At 34.1% G+C, this 19,879-nt stretch overlaps 1 protein-coding gene across 3 annotated transcripts in view; it reads right to left on the reverse strand.

Moving 5' to 3' along the window:
• Positions 1-19,879, reverse strand: part of PCDH11X (protocadherin 11 X-linked) — a 793,677-nt gene that overhangs the window by 748,594 nt on the left and 25,204 nt on the right. For 2 of the 3 annotated variants that reach the window (XM_025372080.1, XM_025372081.1), the window contains exons 2-3: positions 13,525-13,627; positions 12,802-12,860 (exon numbers count right to left, since the gene is read on the reverse strand). In XM_025372080.1, the coding sequence (XP_025227865.1) occupies positions 12,802-12,844 (43 nt within the window). In that variant the 5' untranslated portion in view covers positions 12,845-12,860; positions 13,525-13,627. Of the gene's footprint in view, positions 1-12,801; positions 12,861-13,524; positions 13,628-14,468; positions 14,638-19,879 lie in introns of all 3 variants that reach the window. The other variant, XM_025372082.1, reaches the window with a different exon arrangement.

The raw sequence follows: 19,879 nt of genomic DNA on the forward strand, positions 1-19,879 counted from the left end.
TCACATGTGCAAAAGAAAAGAGAAAGAAACAAAAAGCAATGGGCTTGGAATCTATTATTCATGGGTGAAATTATGTAGGCGGTATAGTATCATAAAATTAAAGAGATCAAGGGGTATGGAGAGGTGATGTTCAATAATGGAGGGTTCGGGCATGACAATTTTAGTCATTTGTTAACAAATGTGGTTTCTTCATATATATATAATGTGTGTGTGTGTGTGTAATATATATATATATTTGTGTCTTCACTGGGTATTTGTTGAAAAGCCTATTTTGAGTTTTATATATAAGGATAAGTAATACTTCTATTAGTCACTATTTCATGAATTAATAAAACAGTACAGGAAAATGGGTAGCAATATATCTACCATATTAGTGTTTAAATTATCTATGCAGAAAGACCAATTAATATTTTACTGTTGACTGCTCACCTCCCCAAACTTCAGTACTAATTGCAATATCTGCACAAAGCACTTTATCAGATTATGCCCCTATATACGATGCATGTTCTAGCATGACTTAATTTATTTTTTGTTTGTGTTGGGTTCTAATTTATCAAAATTACAATGCAGTAAAATCAACAGTAGAAAGCAAATGAGATATAGCACCAGAATCTTGGAAATGATGGCTAAAAACAATGTCCAAGCCGACGGTCTGTAAAACAAATCAAGGTAAGATATTAGTTATCAAAAAATGAATTATATCCATCAATCTATTGTTCCAAGGAACAGATAAATGACTTTCATCTTTAATAGTTGCATTCATTCACCCCATGAGACAATGAAGCTCTTCCTATTAAGATGACTTTGGAGTTGCACAATCCATAATCAGTAACTACACATACTAGAACACTAAGCAAAAATGACATAGCAAACTTTTAAAACCAATCTTACGACTTGGTTTATCAACTGCCTAATAACAGATGCCTCAGCCTAAAGGTTCAACAATATTCCTTCTCTTTTCAGTTCTCACTTTTTTACACATATTTTAATATTTCTGTGATTTTTGTTTTGTGTCACCTCAAAACCAAAAAAAAATGGATAATCAATTAAAAGTGACAACATTAATTAATAAATGAATAGAAAAACAACTGAACCATAAATGTGACACACACAAGCCATATTTCAAATCTTCAGTTGTGATACACTTAAATTAGAGTAGAAAAAATGATAAAGAATTCTGCCTTTTAAAATGGAAGCTGCATTTATAAGTATAATCAAACACTACTTCATGGATAGAAAGAATAAATATCATTAAAATGGAATACTACCCAAAACAATTTACAGATTAATTGTTATTCCTATGAAACTACCAATGACTTTCTTCACAGAATAAGAAGAAAACTATGTTAAAATTCATATGGAACAAAAAAAGACCCCAAATAGCCAAGGCAATCCTAAGCAAAAAGAACAAAACGTGAGGCATCACATTACCTGACTTCAAACTATACTACAGGGCTACAGTAATGGTACTGGTATAGAAACTGGTATAGAAAATCAAAACTTCAATGAGATACAAATAGAACAGAATAGAGAGCCCAGATATAAGGCCACACACCTATAACCACATGATCATCCACAAAGGTGAAGAAAACAAGCAATAGGGAAAGGACTCCTTACACAATAAATCGTGCTGGGACATCTGGCTAGCCATGTGCAGACAACTGAAATTGGACCCCTTTCTTACACCATGTACAAAAATCAACTCAAGACGAATTAAATATCCATAAAACCCAAAACTATAAAACCTTGGAAGACAACCTAGGGAATTCTATCCTGGACAAAGGAAGTGGCAAAGATTTCATGATGAACATGCCAAAAACAATCACAACAAAAGCAAAATTGACAAATGAGATCTAATTAAATGTAAGAGCTTCTGCAGAGTAAAAGAAACTATCAACAGAGTAAACAGTCTATAGACACTTTGGGAGGCCGAGATGGGAGGATCACGAGGTCAGGAGATCGAGACCAGCCTGGCTAACACGGTGAAACCCCGTCTCTACTAAAAAATACAAAAAACTAGCCGGGCGAGGTGGCGGGCGCCTGTAATCCCAACTACTCGGGAGGCTGAGGCAGGAGAATGGCGTGAACCTGGGAGGCGGAGCTTGCAGTGAGCTGAGATCCGGCCACTGCACTCCAGCCTGGGCGACAGAGCGAGACTCCGTCTCAAAAAAAAAAAAAAAAAAAGAATGGGAGGAAATATTTGCTAACTATACATCTGACAAAGGTCTAACATCTAGCATTTATAAGCAACTGAAATTTACAAGAAAAAAACAACCTCATGAACAAGTAGGCAAAGTACATGAGGAGACACTTTTCAGAAGAAGACTTACATGTGGCCAGCAAGCATATGAAGAAAAGCTCAATATCACTGATCATTAGAGAAATGAAAATCAAAACTTCAATGAGATACGATCTCACACCAGTCAGAATGGCTACTATTAACAAGTCAAAAAATAACAAATGCTGGCGAGGTTGCAGAGAAAAGAGAATACTTTTACAATGTTGGTGGGAGTGTAAATTAGTTCAACTATAGTGGGAAACAGCATAGTGATTCCTCAAAGAGGTAAAACCAGAACTACCATTTGACCAGTAATCCCATTACTGGGTAACTACCCAGAGGAATATAAATCATTTTACCATAAAGACACGTGCACACAAATGTTCACTGCAGCACTATTCACAATAGCAAAGACATAGAATCAACCTAAATGTCCATCAATAACAGACTGAATAAAGAAAATGTGGTACATATACATCATGGAATACTATGCAGCAATAAAAACTAATTAGATCATGTCCTTTGGAAGACCATGGATGGAACTGGAGGCCATTATCCTTAGCAAACTAATGCAGGAACAGAAAACCAAATATTGAATGTTCTCACTTATAAATGGGATGGAAATGATGAGAATTGATAGACACAAAGAAGGGAACAACAGACTCTGGGGACTAATTGAGCATGGACCTTGGGAGGAGGGAGAGGAGCAGAAAAAATATTGAGTACTAGTCTTAGTACCTGAATGATGAAATAAGTTGTATAACAAACTCCTGTGGCATGAGTTTGCCTATATAACAAACCCGCACAGGCACACCTGAACCTAAAAGTTAAAGAAATAAAGCACATATTTTTCCCACTAAAAAATAAGTAAAATGGAATTTGCATTCATAAGTTAAAATAAACACTACTTCTTGTGTGTTCTTTAGTTTCACAATAAAAGCATGTACTGGGTTCAGCCTGGTTTTCATGAAGGAATAGCATCTATAAGAGAAAATTCAAATGTATTTACAGGATGTTCATACAAAGATAAGGTATAAATGTTAGTGTTCGTATAATTTTTCCTTTGTCTTTCATCTAGGTAAATACATAAGAAAATGTTTTCTCTATTTAGCAATATTCTTCATCAACTGTGGCTTAACACATTTTAACTCCAAATATAAATGTAATATTAACCATTTAAACGGGCTTTCAAAATAACCTCGCTACATGTGAGAAAACTTAATTTTAGAGAAGGCCTGTTGGGTCCTGCTTCAAAAGTATTAGTATATTTGAAAGTGCAAAAAGATGAGCAGTAAAAATTGGACATTTTTCAAGACAACTCCCTACATAATACACAAAGATTTAGCTCTTCAAAAATAACAGTTTAGCTATAAAATTTATTATCTATAAATATCAGTTTTAAATTGAAACAACCATATAGATCCATAATATTTTATATTATGAATCCCAACTCAAAGCAAATGAATCATTCCAAATATATACCAACAATTTTAAGACATTATATTGAATGTATCAGTTCATGGATACTGTGCCAAATACACAATAAGTGCTTAAGAAATGTTTGCTGGAGATTCAGGTCACCAATTCTTTTGTTTTAAATCTTTTCTTCCAAGAGTATATCACTACAAGAACTGGCAAAGACTTCAAGAAATAACAGGAGTGATTTACAATAACTTGGAGTGTTCATTATTTTATGAATTCCATTTTATTCAAAAACCTAAAGTTTTCTGGTGATGGTGTATTTTACACATGATCTTCACCTGTAGTTATTTTCATTACAAATTACACTAAGTGGTTCTAAGGAAATCAGTTTTTCAAACTATAAGTAAAATATTTAAATTAATTTAACTAATCCTACATGTTTTCACAATATTTTTAGATTCCTCTTCTTTAATTTTTTTTTCCTGTTTACCACTTAGGACAACCACAAACCCCACTCCAACTCATTAAGAAATGAAAAATGATTTATTCTGTCATTAGCCTTCATTAAGCATATTCCATGCCTTCTCACAACAAGTAAAGAACGAGTCTTCAAAGGGGTAATATACTAGCATATTGGAAGAAGAATGAAATACAACCCCCCTTTTATTTATAAATCAAGCAGTGCATTAACCTCAAAACAATTATAAGTAATTGTCAAATGGGAAATCAAGAATATATAAGTTCTGCCTCTGCACAGTTGGATACAGTATTGCTTGCTGGACTAACAAACACTAGCCAAACTGTAATTGAGAAATGTTCATGAGATGCTTTATTTGTATGTTTAAAATAATAATCTTTGTGTTTCACTGTGAACATATGCCCTTGTGTGCATTTGTGTGCGTGCATGTGTAGACAGATCACTGTAAGGAAAATTGCCAATTGAAATGCCATCATACTAAACAATAGTTGAAATGCAAGTGGTGTGATCAGGGTTACTCTCACATTAAGGCAGCCCCAAAATAGAACTTTCATTGCGTTCCATACCAATGCAATTTTTTTTTTTTTTTTTTTTTTTGAGACAGAGTCTCGCTCTGTCGCCCAGGCTGGAGTGCAGTGGCGCGATCTTGGCTCACTGCAATCTCCCAGGTTCAAGAGATTCTCTTGCCTCAGTCTCCTGAGTAGCTGGGACTACAGGCATGTGCTACCATGCTCAGCTAATTTTTTGTATTTTTTTTAGTACAGACGGGGTTTCACTGTGTTAGCCAGGATGGTCTCGATCTCCTGACCTCGTGATCCACCCGCCTCAGCCTCCCAAAGTGCTGGGACTACAGGCGTGCCAGGTGCCCAGCCCACCAATGCAGTTTTAAGTGAGTAATACATTCAGATAAAAAAAATTATTTAAGTATTTGTGGTTATTGTTATTTTTATTTAACTATTGCACTGCTTATAAAAAATGTAATTTGTTTCACATTGGTTTTGAAAAAGAGATTACAAAAGAAGAAAATAAAGACACCATTCTTTTCATTAGGTACTAGAGGCTCCAATGACTTGTGAGACTTTTTGGTTTTTAGAATTATAACTTACGCTGTAACGATTTCAGTTTGTCACAGAGTATAAAATATGTGAAAATGGCCAGTATTTCATTTTAAATTATAATTTCTTTTTTTTTTTTTTTTTTGAGACGGAGTCTTGCTCTGTCGCCCAGGCTGGAGTGCAGTGGCCGGATCTCAGCTCACTGCAAGCTCCACCTCCCGGGTTCACGCCATTCTCCTGCCTCAGCCTCCCGAGTAGCTGGGACTACAGGCGCCCGCCACCATGCCCGGCTAGTTTTTTGTATTTTTTTAGTAGAGACGGGGTTTCACCATGTTAGCCAGGATGGTCTCGATCTCCTGACCTCGTGATCCGCCCATCTCGGCCTCCCAAAGTGCTGGGATTACAGGCGTGAGCCACCGCGCCCGGCTTAAATTATAATTTCTATATAGCCAATAAACGTAAAATATTTTCCTATTCCAGAAAATATTAGAAATGCTGAAATATTTTATTTTTTCTTTTCAGAGATATCCAATGCCTTAACAGATATCATAGAAGAAGCTACAACAAACACAACTATTTTACACTTGCTAAAACTGGCACTCGCTCTAGGAAACTGTGATCACATGGTGCATTAATTCTTTATATAACCTGATGACCCTGGAAAATAAAGACCAGTGCTCTTCATGATGAAATTACTTTGCATCAGGACTTGATTTATAGATAGCACAAGAACAAAATGAGAAATGAAGGTGATTGATTATGCCTTGAAAAAAGAACTCTTTTTTCCATACAATAGTTATATTTAGACTATAAGCATCCAGAGCTGTGCAGTCCAATATAATATTACTGTGTGTAGCTGTTAAGATTAAATTTAAGTCAGATTAAAAATCCAATCCCTTAGTTGTACTAGGAACATTTTAAGTGCTCAATTGTCCAGTGTGGCTAAGGACTTAAGTACTGGACAGCACAGATTATAGAATATTTCTATTACTACAGAAAGTTCTGTTGGACAGTACTAATATAGCTCAGGAGATCAGTAACCTTCAGCTATGCCTGTACCCAGGACAGTGAAATGATGGCTAGAATATCCAATTGATAGGCACGGGACAAAAAAAGCATAAAATTCAGTAGTATAGTAAACTGTATTCTTGAATCATTTAGGAATGAGTAGTATTTTATGATTCTAAATCTTGAAACTATTATGCAGTGAATACTTTTAAGAGATTGGAAACTTGTTAACTCAAGAAGAAACAATCAAATCTCCCCTCCTTTTGAGTTAGAAATAACACTGTTCCAGATCCTCTGAGAGAATAAAAATGCACAGTTTTATAGTTATAAGTAAATAGTATCTTAAAATAGAATTATTTCATAAAACATTATATGATACCAATGAGACCTATGTGATATGCTATATAAATAAATGTACTGTATCTGAGACATAAAAATTATGAAGTGATAATATACCAAAATAACTCTCCACTTGATAATCTTTAGTATACTGGGTAGGGTCGATAGGAGTTGGGAATACTCACCATGTTCTTCTCATTTATCACCATCATAATCCTTATACAGATAGTATGAAGATTATGATGCATGACAGAAATCATTAATCCTTCAAAAGCCTCAAACAGAAAACTGAAGGGTATAGGGCAAATATCCTAATAGACAACTATGTAACTTCATCACTGTCTTGCTTTATGCAGTATCAGAAATGCATGTATACTCTAAATAAGTACCTGTGATACAGAATCATGCAATGCAAGCCATATTTTCTAACATAACCAATTACCCTTTCACTCTTAATCCATCTCCAATGTCCCTCAGCCCACACTGCCTCATCCTTCCTTAAATATGTGGTCAGAGCACTAACATACATTGGCTAACACAGTTCAGAAATTTCCTCATATTTCTACTTTTGTGCAGAATTTCCCTTGACCTCCAAGTTCTCCACAGTGCTGGATGCAGTCTTAATGAATGCTACCGATTTAACAATTCTTTGTATTATCATGTAATATGTGTTCTACAAAGAAATAATATTTAATGAAGCCAAAGACTCTGAGAGTTTTAAAAACGTACAGAAAACAAGTTAAATCACTAGTAAAAGCCATTAAGCACTGAAATGCAAATAGAATCCTTCAGTGTTCCCTACAAAACATATAGTCTTGTTCCCAATCCCTTTCTTCCCTAAAAAGTGAAAAGAAAAGGAATTCATTGCTATTTCTTATGAGTCAGCCCTTCTCCATTTTAATTTGTCTTTCCATTCTATTTGAACAGGAATGAACAAATTGGGGCAATGTATGGAAGATTTTATATTCTAATATTTTTAATTTTATATGATGATTTTCAGAATTTATTACATAATTATACACAAAACAAACTTATATATGCATTTTGCATATTTGGGATTTTTTTTTTTTTTTTTTTTTTTTGAGACTGAGTCTCGCTCTATTGCCTAGGCTGGAGTGCAGTGGCGGAATCTCGGCTCGCTGCAACCTCCGCCTCCTGGGTTCAAGTGATTCTCCTGCCTCAGCCTCTGAAGTAGCTGGGATTACAGGCACCCACCACCAGGCCCAGCTAATTTTTGCATTTTTGGTAGAGACGGGGTTTCACCATGTTGGCCAGGTTGGTCTCAAACTCCTGACCTCAGGTGATCCACCAACCTCAGCCTCCCAAAGTGCTGGGATATTTTTTACCTTTCGCATATCCACTATATAATGTTGCTTAATTAGTTTTCATTTACATTTACTTATTCCTTTCCCATGTGTCAATATATTAACATGTCAACATGTCAAAATATGCTCTTTCTTACAGAGTAAAATTTTACCTAATATTACTTTCAAACTAGCAATTAAGTCCACAGACTAAAACAAGCTAGAAAAAATAGGACTTTTATTTCTGTGTTGTGTGTCACATTAATGAGAAAATGCAAAATCAATTTTGTTCACATAGTCATTACCAAGTATATGAAAAAATAATTCGTTGATAGTTCATTTTACCATTCTCACAGAAGAAGACGTTTCAGAGACATTATTTAAATATACTTTCGGTTTGATATTCTAGTTTTAAAAATAAATGAAAAATTTTTTCGTACACAGAATGAACTGAAAGACTCCATTTTTTTGCAACTGTCTTAATGAACAATATTGATGATTTCAGACAAACCATTCATTCAGGGCTTCACATCCATTGTAGCAAGACCATTCATTTAAAGCTACTGCAAAATGTATATGTTATGGAAATTGAGACAATTATGCATTTCCAATACTAAGAAATGTTTTATACCCTACTGAAAAAGTAAAGTCATAAAATGTTATTATATCCAAATATAAACTATCCTGGCAATAAGAAATTTAATTTTTTTAAAGATGTCCTAGCATGAGCTATGGAGCTGGACTGTCTTGTTTTATAATAAATCCAAGATCCACCATTCACTAGCTGTGTGACTTTATGCAAGTTATTTAAATTCTCTGCATCTTTGTGCAAAACAGTTAACAATTTTATCTACCTTACAGTGTTATTGTATACACTAAATGAGTTAATATATGTAAAGTACTTAGAACAGTTCCTGGAACATTAATGTTATATGTGTTTGTAATTGTTGATACTGTTATTATAAACTAAAAAAAGATAACATAAACAAAGGTATTTGTATATCCTGCACTCACAAAGACAAGTCTAATCCTGTGGGAAAAACTAAATGGACTTGAATTCTAATATTAACTATGCCTTTAGGTAGCTCTGACTTTGGACAAGTCATTTAGTCATTCTGTGCCTCATTTTACTCATTGAGGGTGAGTAGCGTTGAGATTTATCTCTAGGATCTTTTCTTGTTCTAGCCATCTGTGATTGAAAGAAGGTTTAATCATAAATACATAATCATTTGCATAATGGATCTCAATTATGAGCAATGCTACAGCTTTAAAAGATTTTACATCACAATTCCACATGCGAAGTCAAAATGTCTTTTCATCAAATGCATATTTCATATAATTTTCAGATTTAAAACTATGTTTATAAGGTTTAAAGACTGTGTGCTCTGTTTTAGGTAGTTAGTGATTTTATAATTGTTCCCAGCTTGGCAACAATTTTTTTTTCATGTAATTTAGATTAAAAAGCTTATTTTAAAAGAGTATGTTAACGATTATATTCGACTTTCAAGGTGTGTTTGGTAATATTTTGGTAGTAAAATTTTCTTTCAAAATTTTATAACCCTTCATAACATTTTCAAGAAAGACATATCCCAATGACATTTATCTTTAGATATTATTATGATTGGTTTGCAAATGCTTAAACTGCACAATGAAGGTTTTTGATAAAACAGGGAACATGTTGACTTATTAGATGATTTTAAGTAATATTTAAATTTTTAAAGAACAAGTATAAATTAGGGAAAGTGGGGAGTCATTTTATTTTATTTTATTTTATTTATTTATTTTTTTTTTTTTGAGACGGAGTCTCGCTCTGTCGCCCAGACTGGAGTGCAGTGGCGCAATCTCGGCTCACTGCAAGCTCCGCCTCCCGGGTTCACGCCATTCTCCTGCCTCAGCCTCCCGAGTAGCTGGGACTACAGGCGCCCGCCACCGCGCCCGGCTAATTTTTTCTATTTTTAGTAGAGACGGGGTTTCACCATGGTCTCGATCTCCTGACCTTGTGATCCGCCCGCCTCGGCCTCCCAAAGTGCTGGGATTACAGGCGTGAGCAACCGCGCCCGGCCTGGGAGTCATTTTAATTGGATACATGTAATATATCTTGAAACCCTGTAATCCAGCACTGTGTTGAAAATATCAAAGCAAACACCTCACAAAATCAAGTGCATTTTGAAACAGTATTTGCAACTAAAATATGTGAACTATGTCATCATGATTTTGTGCTGAAAATAATAAAAATTTGACATCTCTAAATTTGATCACTTTAAAATAAAAAAAAAATTAAAACCTGTTACAACTGACAACATTGCAACTTCATAATTTTTCACTAAGTACAGCTGCTAATTTTCAAGTGTAACAAAGAGACATTTGACCTAAGGACTGCTGCTCCTCTCTTTTTTTTTTTTTTATTCAGAAGAAAAGTTTTTTTAAAAACAAAATATTTCCAAATATATTATCTATCCAACCAGTACCTTTTTGTGGTCTACTTCCATGTTTTTATGGTGTTGAATAGTAAGTATTCATTATTTTGATAATCATTATAAATAACAACCAAACCAAAACAACAACAAAAACTGAAAGCAAAAAACCTATGTTTATTACGTTTCGAAATCTATAGAATCCAAACTCTGAGTCCTAGCATTCAAGGTCCTCAGTTAGCTGCTTCTAAGAAATGTATTTCTCTTTAATTTATAATCCATGACCTCTCCTCTTCAGCCAAGCCAAGATCTACTCTCTAGCTATAATATTTTCCACATCTTCTCTGATCATCAAAGGTCATCATCTGCTTCAGAGCAATTTAAAACTCATTTCCTCTAAGAAATTTTCAGATTAGCATCACATGGGGAAAATCTGAATAAGCATAAGAGTAAGGATAAGGTTAAATGTAAGTGCTTAAGGGATTTGTGGTTAAAATATAACAACTGAGTGATGGCAGTCAGCAAGAAAAAAAGTCTTAAAGCAATGAGTTTTGTTTTTTTAACTTTAAAATGGAAACAAATCTCATCAATATTCAATTAGTATATTCCATTGCTCTTCTATTTTTCTTCCACTCCTTAAAAAGTACACAGAATATTGTTTGGAACTGAATAGACTGAATGTATTGTTGAATAAGAAATTTTCACCTTAGTTTAATTTGGCTTTACTATCTGAATGTTAATTTTTTGTAACTCCCCTCTACTATCTCAAGTTCTCTTAAAACCAAGCCTGGTACAAATATCAGGTCTATAAAATGTGGTGTATATATAAAGCTGCAATAAAGAACAAGATTATATTAAACTGTCAATGATTAAACTACAGACTGTTTTATTCATGGCAGTTTGTAAATTTAAGCTGTTTCTAAATATAGAAATAATGTGATGAGTTATATTCCAACTACGTGCAAGGGACTTGAATAATTTGGGAAGAACTGTGAGGCACAAGGGGAAACTGGTAGGAGTAGAGGATATGGAAAAGACTGCAGAGAAAACTTGGAAAGAATGAAGGTATTAAAGAGAGAAAAGGGATGATTGAGAGGTAAAGAATGATTTTGAGCCTTCGGACAAACTAACAAAATAAGAAGTACTCATAGAGTCTGAGCAACAAGTTGTTATGAAAACTTAACTGGGGAAAACTGTGGTGACAATGAAGACGGAGAACTTAAAAACTGGGTAGAGACTTGGAAAAATTATAGACACTCAAAGAGAACAGGGAGAAATCTGGGGAAACTAACGGAACTGAGAATGACTTCAATGAATGGAAAACTTGAAGGAATGAAAGGTAGAGGGAGGGGGTGGGAAGATTTACCGGATCTGGGAGGTCCCAGGCACCATAAACAGTGGATTTATGTACTTGGAGAGAATGATGGAAGTGACAGAGGAGTAATGGAGGCAACAGAAGGGAACAAGAAAAAGAATGATGTAAAAAGTTGTTTAAATCTTTTCTTCCCTAAAGCTTAAAATGTCTGAGAAATTTAACAGTGATTAGAACTTTTAAGAGATTTCTTCTTTGAGCAATGTCAAGGGGAACATATTTCAGTATATTCTGCCACATGGACAAGAGAAACTGAGAATGAGTATTTACGACAAATAAATTAAATACATTATTTTTAAGTGTATTACATTATTGGAGTATTGTGACAAAGTTGTGGGGGTGCACTGGAGTACACGTTAATCACTAAGTGGACAAACTTAAATGAGTTTTGAATAAATCAAAACCTCACAAGCAAGAAACTGAACATAACTTCTAAATTTGGTTTAATTAAATAGAATCCTAAACATTTTTTATTCATCTAAATGGGGATTTGGGGGGATAGCCTATTAGTTTATTAAATCAAATCATACTCCTACAAGTGCAATAAAGTCTGTATATTTATTCATTAGAATACTCTTCTTGTTTGTTAGTTAGGTGTCTATTTGTAAAATATATTCTGTGTACCAGGCATTGGAAATGCAAAACTGAGGAAGAACAGTCCCTCTACCTAGGGTGCTCGTAGAATACACAAGTATTTGTTCTGAAAACAGGTACTTCCGGAATTTTTCAGTACACTGATAACTCATGGTCCTAAAGACATCTTTGCACGATCCAGAAAAGCCTTTACAACTTCATTGTTTATCAGTAAACTGTCAATTTCTTAGAAATTGTCAGTCCACTGATGGCATGTGTGGCCATCCAGGTCAATCCAGGTAAATTACGCTTACTATAATTTGTGGGATTTTTGTTGTTGTTGTTTTACATCTCTCCCTACATGATATCAGTATACTGGAATATAGACTTCCCCTTCCTCTCATCCAGTCTCACTGTTAACATTTTAAACTCGAAACCAATCTCTTAAGACAATGAAAGCTTCAAACATGAAAAATTGGAGTTCAGATAAAATTACTACTCCTGAAAAGACCCAGAGGAAAGGAGATGTATATGGTATTTAATATATATGAAACTCACCTTGAAATATCTGAATTAAAACCCACTGTCGTTGAGTCTTCATAGTGTTCTGCAATCAGCTGTTGAGTGGGGGATAAAAAGTGGGAGGGGAAGAAAAAGGTCTTTGCCTCCAGTATGTTATAATCAGTTTAAACTTAAATGAAATAGATGCACTGAAGAGATAGGGCTTCAATAACCCAAATGCAGCACTAGATAGGAGGTTCCATGGCCGGACCTCAGAGTGCTGTTAGCAGCAAATCATCCAGGATTCTGAAATGTAGGCACAAAATATTTTTTGAATTAAAACTGAAATGAAGTCTCTGCTATCCTTATTTGTCTGCTAATGAAAGCTTAAATAAAAACACCCTTCCCACCAACTGCTATTATTCCTTGGATCATTATAACAGTTTTATAAACCTAACACATAAAATTGGGAATCTGCATAGGCTTATCAAACAGTAAACAGGATAGATTCAAAGTTCTATTTATATGGAAAAGGTGTGATCCTAGCCCCATTGGCTAGTGGTATTTATTTCCTGACTCTGAGGAAAATGGTTATGCCTGCCTTGAATGGTAATCACACAATATACATCACTAAAAATGCTTGATTACCTACATACCAATTTCATTTTTTTTTTCCAGTTATTAACCTGAACTTAGCTATAATGCCTCTTGTTATCAATTCATACTCTCTTAGCGGGGAATTTCTAATTCTGTAAGGAGGCTAGCAAAACACTGTCTCACCCAAGCTTGTCAGCTTCTTCACAAGATTACAAAGTTGAGAGCAGCTGAGGGAAAACCTCTCTGGTATGTGACCTGTGGAATCCTTACTCACAACAGGATTTTCCTATGAGGGGTGAAACACTTTCAGCTGGATTTCAAGAAACCACAAATCTAAATTAAACAAGTAGACAACACATGACAGAGGTCCATCATTATATGGCAGGATCCTTCAATTAGCTGTTTTGGCTACAAATCAAGAAAAGCTTAAATATTTCTGAATAATTTTGGATTTTGGAAAAAGGGAAGCAAAGAACATAAAGATTGTGTTTTAGGATCTCATGAATCTCTCTTGGATTAAAAAACAAAAAATCCTCGATACTTTTGGAGGTAGGGTATACTGGAAGGTATTTCTTAGCTTTAACAGGGAATAAGCTATTAACATTTTTGAAAAGCCAGCCCAGCCTGTTGTATTCTTATTCTAATTAAGCCAGACTTGTTAAAGCATTTAATGCATATTTACATGGAAAACATGACATCTTCCTACCTACATAAATCATATTTTGAGTTTTTTATTATTGATGTTGCAAAAAATATGGATTAAATGAAAAGTGATAATAATGATACTAATACAAATCTTCCAACTTTGAGGGGTAATTGCTTATATTGTAAATGACTATAAATTATACTTTTTATTATGCGAAGTGGTAGTCCTATGCCTTATTATTTGTTATTATGATCTTCGTAGAATTCCATAGAAGTGTTTCTCTCATCCATTCCTCCAGCAAAAATTTCTAGAGCAGTACTATCCAATAGAACTTTCCACAATGATAAACATATTTTATTAAAATATCTGCATGGTCCAATATGGTAGCCGCTTGTGCCTGTTAACCACTTGAAATGTGGCTAGTGCAACTGAGGAATTAAATTCTTAATTTAATTTAATTAATTAAAATTTAGATACTCACATGTAGCTAGTAGCTACCATATTCAACAGCACAGTTCAGAGATACTTCACATTCTGTATTTAATTTGGAGTATGCATGAATTTACTTAAGGAAAATGTGTTTTGTTATGATATTCCATCCTCTTCCATCCATTCATCCATCCAGTTGATCTGTACTTTTTAAACACCCTCTGTGTATAAAGCACATGTTAAGTTTATGTAGTGAGGGAGATAATACAAGATTTGTAGAAGATAAATATTATACTAAATAAGCTAAGTGACAAAGGATAGAGCAAAGTGATACGGTAGTACCAAAGAATGTGAATACTTTGAAATGTGAATACTTTGAGGTAACGGAATTAAGAAGAGGTTCATGAAAGAAGTAGCTCTTTAAGTGTTTTTGATAAATAGCTGGAAGATGTAGGAAGAAAGATTGGAAGAGAAAGAGATTGCAAGATAGAAAAGTCTAAAGTTTAATCTGGAATGTGGGTATAAGGAAGAGGAAATAAATAGTCCAAAGCTTTTGAAATGTGAATGACTGAAGAAGTTAGTGCCAAGAACAGATAAGGCAAAGACAGAAGAAGAATATGTTTTACAAGAAAATGTTGAGACTAAGTAACATAATTTACTTTAATCTGAGATTTTATAAGTTACTTAATTATAAAAGTTATTTGTGATAAACTTTAATTACAAATGAGCTGAAATTGTAGCCATTAAACAAAGCTTATACATTAATTATAATTTTACTAAAGGTAACTATGATCAATATGGAAATGAGGTATGCTTAAAGAGACTTCTAGTAAAGGATGAGCATTAATCACCTATTTAGCCTTCCATATTGGTTTCATTATTTAAAGACTAAAGATTAGGACAGCTACAGTAAGAGCAGATAAACACAAACATACATGAATTTTCTCTTATTTTCTGTATACAATTATTTGGGCAGTGCCAGATAACCTAAATTTTATTATTTTTTTCATGTCCCAGGGGAGTGCCTTAAATACTCCAGCCACTATTATGTTTTTTATTAATCTAAAAGCAAAGACCAAAATACTTTGAGAAAGTAGATATCCTTATAAGGTGATGTGGATAGCTAATCAAATGCCATAAATATAGAACCTTAGTGATAGATTTATCAATGCCCAGATCCATCACACATTCCTTTCTTTTTTTTTTTTTTGAGACGGAGTCTAGCTCTGTCGCCCAGGCTGCAGTGCAGTGGTACGATCTCGGCTAACTGCAACCCCCGTCTCCCGGGTTCAAGCGATTCTCCTGCCTCAGCCTCCCGAGTAGCTGGGATTACAGACGCCCGCCACCATGCCCAGCTAATTTTTGTATTTTTGGTCAAGACGGGATTTCATTGTGTTGTCCAGGCTGGTCTCGAACTCCTGACCTCATGATTCGCCCGCCTTGGCCTCCCAAAGTGCTGGGATTACAAGCATGAGCCACCGCACCCAGCCACACATTCCTTTTGAATATACATTTATTAACAACTGTGAAATTTGAATAAAAGTTAATATTATCTACAGAGATCTTTGTTATTTTTGCTTTGCCTCTGTTAATTAATGCTTACTATTTTGACCAGAAAATCTTTCTTTGCAAACAAAGGAAGAATTGAATAATGTTTCCATAGTTTGAGTAAATAAAATTTTAAATAAATAATCAGGTATTTAATACAAATACATAATCAGAAGAGTGGGAGATAGTTAGGGTTATATCTCTGCCTTTAATAAAGACCAGTCCAATAATGGGTTAAAGTTATTTTTCTAGCTGAACCTTCATCCCTGGATCGACAGAGCTAACAGATAAGGGTGTTATTTCTTTGAAAGCAATGATGAATTTCATAAATTTTATTAAAATAAGTGTTTTTTAATTAATGTTTATAATAAAAAGTTTTTAATTGAAAAGTTGTAGCCCCTTATATTTAATATTTTGTGAACCAGTTAGATGCACTTCATGACTTAGGGGCTACAGCTATGTTGGTATTTTTTTTTCTCCTAGAATGATTTATGAGGAACAAGAGGTTGTGAACCTCTTGTGAACGTATGAATACACAGTTTGCTAACACATAGATTCTAAAATTCTGAAATTTCTTATTCTGATAAAATATCTCTATGAATTTGGCCACCCAATAGAATGCTGGTGGGTGAATTAAAATACTACTTCACCAATATATTTTTCTCTCTCTCTCACACACACACACAGACACACACACACACACAAAACCATCCTCGTTGGTTGATTCAAGCTTATAGATATTAATTTTTCAATTCCAGTTGCTGTCTTAGTTATTGATTCTTCCTGTTGACCTTTATTTATTTTTAATTTTTTTAGAGACAGGGTTTTCGCAGTGTCACCCTGGTTGAAGTTCAGTGGCATGGTCATAGCTCACTACAGCCTCCAACTCCTGTGCTCAGCCAATCCTCCTGCCTTAGCCTCCCGAGTAGCTAGGGACTACAGGCACACATGAACAGACCTGGCTAATTTTTTTTTTTTTTTTGTAGAGATGAGGTCTTTCATGTTGCTCAGGCTGGTCTCCATCTACTATTCTCAAGCCATCCTCCCATTTTGGCCTCCCAAAACACTGGAATTACAGGCTTTCAGCCACTGTGTCCAACCCCTGTTCACCTTTATATCGATATAGTTTATAGAGATATTTCTGTTAAAAGATAAACTACTTGAATTTTGTTCAATTTAGAGTTTTATTTCACTGCCTTTCCCTGATCCTCAGAATGCATACATCTATAAGACCACGTCTTTATAGTAGAAAAACTTTATCTTTATTCAGATTTTGCAGAAACTATAAGTAAAAGATCTACTTTCTGCTGTTGTGTACATTTTGCTATGTGATGATGTAGATACAGTCAATAAGGGAAAACCACAAGGAATATCGACACTAGCTTCTGTCAATGGTAAGAAGGTTTCTGAAGTTTTTTTTGTTGTTTTTCCTGCACTGACTAAGTATGGTCAAGTACCAAATTCCAGATTGCCTGTTATCCCTCCACCAGTGTAGGCCTAAGCTTAAACTCAAATTGTAACTTGCATATGCAAATTTAATTTGCATAGAAAAATTGAGTTTTTCAGTGAGACTAAAATTCCCATAACCAGGGTGTCTTATTAATTGAAAAGTGATAGGAAAACTCCCACAAATGAACTAACTGTAATTTACACTCCTTGTGACTTACCATCTTGAGAAAAGTTTATTTTGTAGTTTCAGATTTCTGTGGACCACAATTTTTAAACAGGTGTACTGTGAAGAACATGAGAAATCTCCACTTAGAGAATTTAAGATCTCTAAGAGAATTGTCACAACTGTGAAAGGTGAGGAACATCAAATGCCCTTTGTCCCCTTTTTAAAGAAACAACATTTTCTAGTGGATATCAAACTCTTTAAGTGGAGGTGTTTTAGCACAGACAAGACATTCCTTCATTTTAATTTTTTTATTCTAGCAAGTTTTATTTTTGGCATACCTCAAGACAGGAAAAAATGAGTATTTCTGGCCAATTTTCAAAAATTAGCAAATCCTTAAAATATTTATTACAAATAGATCAAAACATTCAGCCACATGCTATTAAAAAGGCAGTCAAATTAAATCAAGTTTGACTAGCAAACTTTCTTCTCCTCCACCCACTTTTACAGTCCTGCTGATCTCCCTACTTTATAGTCCCTTATTCACATAAAATATACTAAATTATTTAAGAAAAAAGTCCTAGGCATTTCACTTATCCAGTATCACCTTCATATTAACAAATACTGTGTTCTTTTTATTTGAGGTGGGTAAACATTCTATTTATTTTGCCCTATATCTTTTTTGTCCTAATCACTAATTTTATTTTGCTACAGGATCTCACTCTGTCACACAGGATAGAGTGCAGTGGTGCCACCATGGCTCACTGAAGCCTCTAACTCCTCGGCTCAAGTCATACTCCCACCTCAGTTTCCCCTGTAGCTGGAATTACAGGTGCACGCGTTACCGTGAGGAGCTAATTTTTTAAAAAAACGTTTTTTTGTAGCGACAGGGTCTCACTATGTTCCCCAGGCTGGTCTGGAACTCCTGGGCTCGAGCAAGTCTCCTGCCTTGGCCTCCCAAAGTGTGAGGATTAGAGAGATGAGCCACCGTACCCAGCCTAATCACTTATTTTAGTGTGAAACTACTCTAAATACATGAAACTGATAAACACTATTGTGAATATGTTTCTATCCTAACATTAGAACCTTGGAATATTAGAAATTCCTTTTTGATATGTTACTACAAATAATGATTTTAAAAATAAACGCATACACATACATGTACGTATGTATAATATATGAAACATGCAATATCTAGATGAAAAGGGTCTAGTGTCTCGTTTAAAGAATGCCAGAAGATTGGATGATGAAATGCCTTTTAGGGAGAAACTGAATTATGGGTCTCAAACATGTATGTTTTTTGTATATTTCTGTATCTTGGGGAACTAAAATGTTTCAAAATGACTACTACATTTAAATACGTTGTAATAAGCAATTTTTAAACAGATCACGTGAATAGAATTAGAAGTGGTTATAGAAAGAAACTTAAATCTGATCCATTATCCTTTATATTCACAAAAAAGTCCTTAAAGTTTAGTATATTCGTTGTTCTTTAATATATCACAAAGGGAAAATGTAACTTCTAGGAGTCTTTTTGTCACTTCAGTTATCATAAATGGAAATGAGTATTTTTCCTGACCATTTTACTATAGGTTATATTTACTAGTTTTCCAAATTATCTGGTTGTATCATGTTGAAAAATGAAAGAAGAGCTTTATTCTTGGATTTCTCTCTAAAACCGAGTAAAGTTCCCCTGGAAAATTATTCTTTCTAAGTAGGATCAAGTAATATTTCTTTGGTTGTCTTTTATCATGACGTTTTATCATATGTCTATTATTATAGGAACCATTTTTAAACTTTCATACTTAAATTACATAAATATCTAATGGTTCAAAACTAAAATGTTTATAAATATACAACTAAACAATAAATAATTACACTTGGAACTGTACCCTCTCTGACCTAATAAAGTGATCAGTTTAAAAATACAATACCACTTTTGTCATAAAAGCAAAGAAATCCACAACTTTTATACATGTTGATTGAGCAGTCATTTGAAAATGAAGTAACATTTATTTAAAGTAGCATTTATTTAAAAATAGAATTTCCTCAGAAATACCAAATTCCTCAGAAAAGCCAATAAATACATTACTAAAGACTGTATAAACAAAAGTTAAAATTTTAATTGAATTAATTATGTTTTAAACTATCTTTATTTTTTTCTTACTTCCTCTCCGGTTAATTAAAAATGACCAGAACCACCTGAAATATAAAACTGCCACTTCATATGTTGTGGCATTATTGTAAATAAATCATATTCTCACTGACCAAAAGAATTCCATTAAAATGGCATATTTTAAGGA

The sequence above is a fragment of the Theropithecus gelada genome, chromosome X (genome assembly GCF_003255815.1).
Source record: "Theropithecus gelada isolate Dixy chromosome X, Tgel_1.0, whole genome shotgun sequence".
Classification (NCBI taxonomy): Eukaryota; Metazoa; Chordata; class Mammalia; order Primates; family Cercopithecidae; genus Theropithecus; species Theropithecus gelada.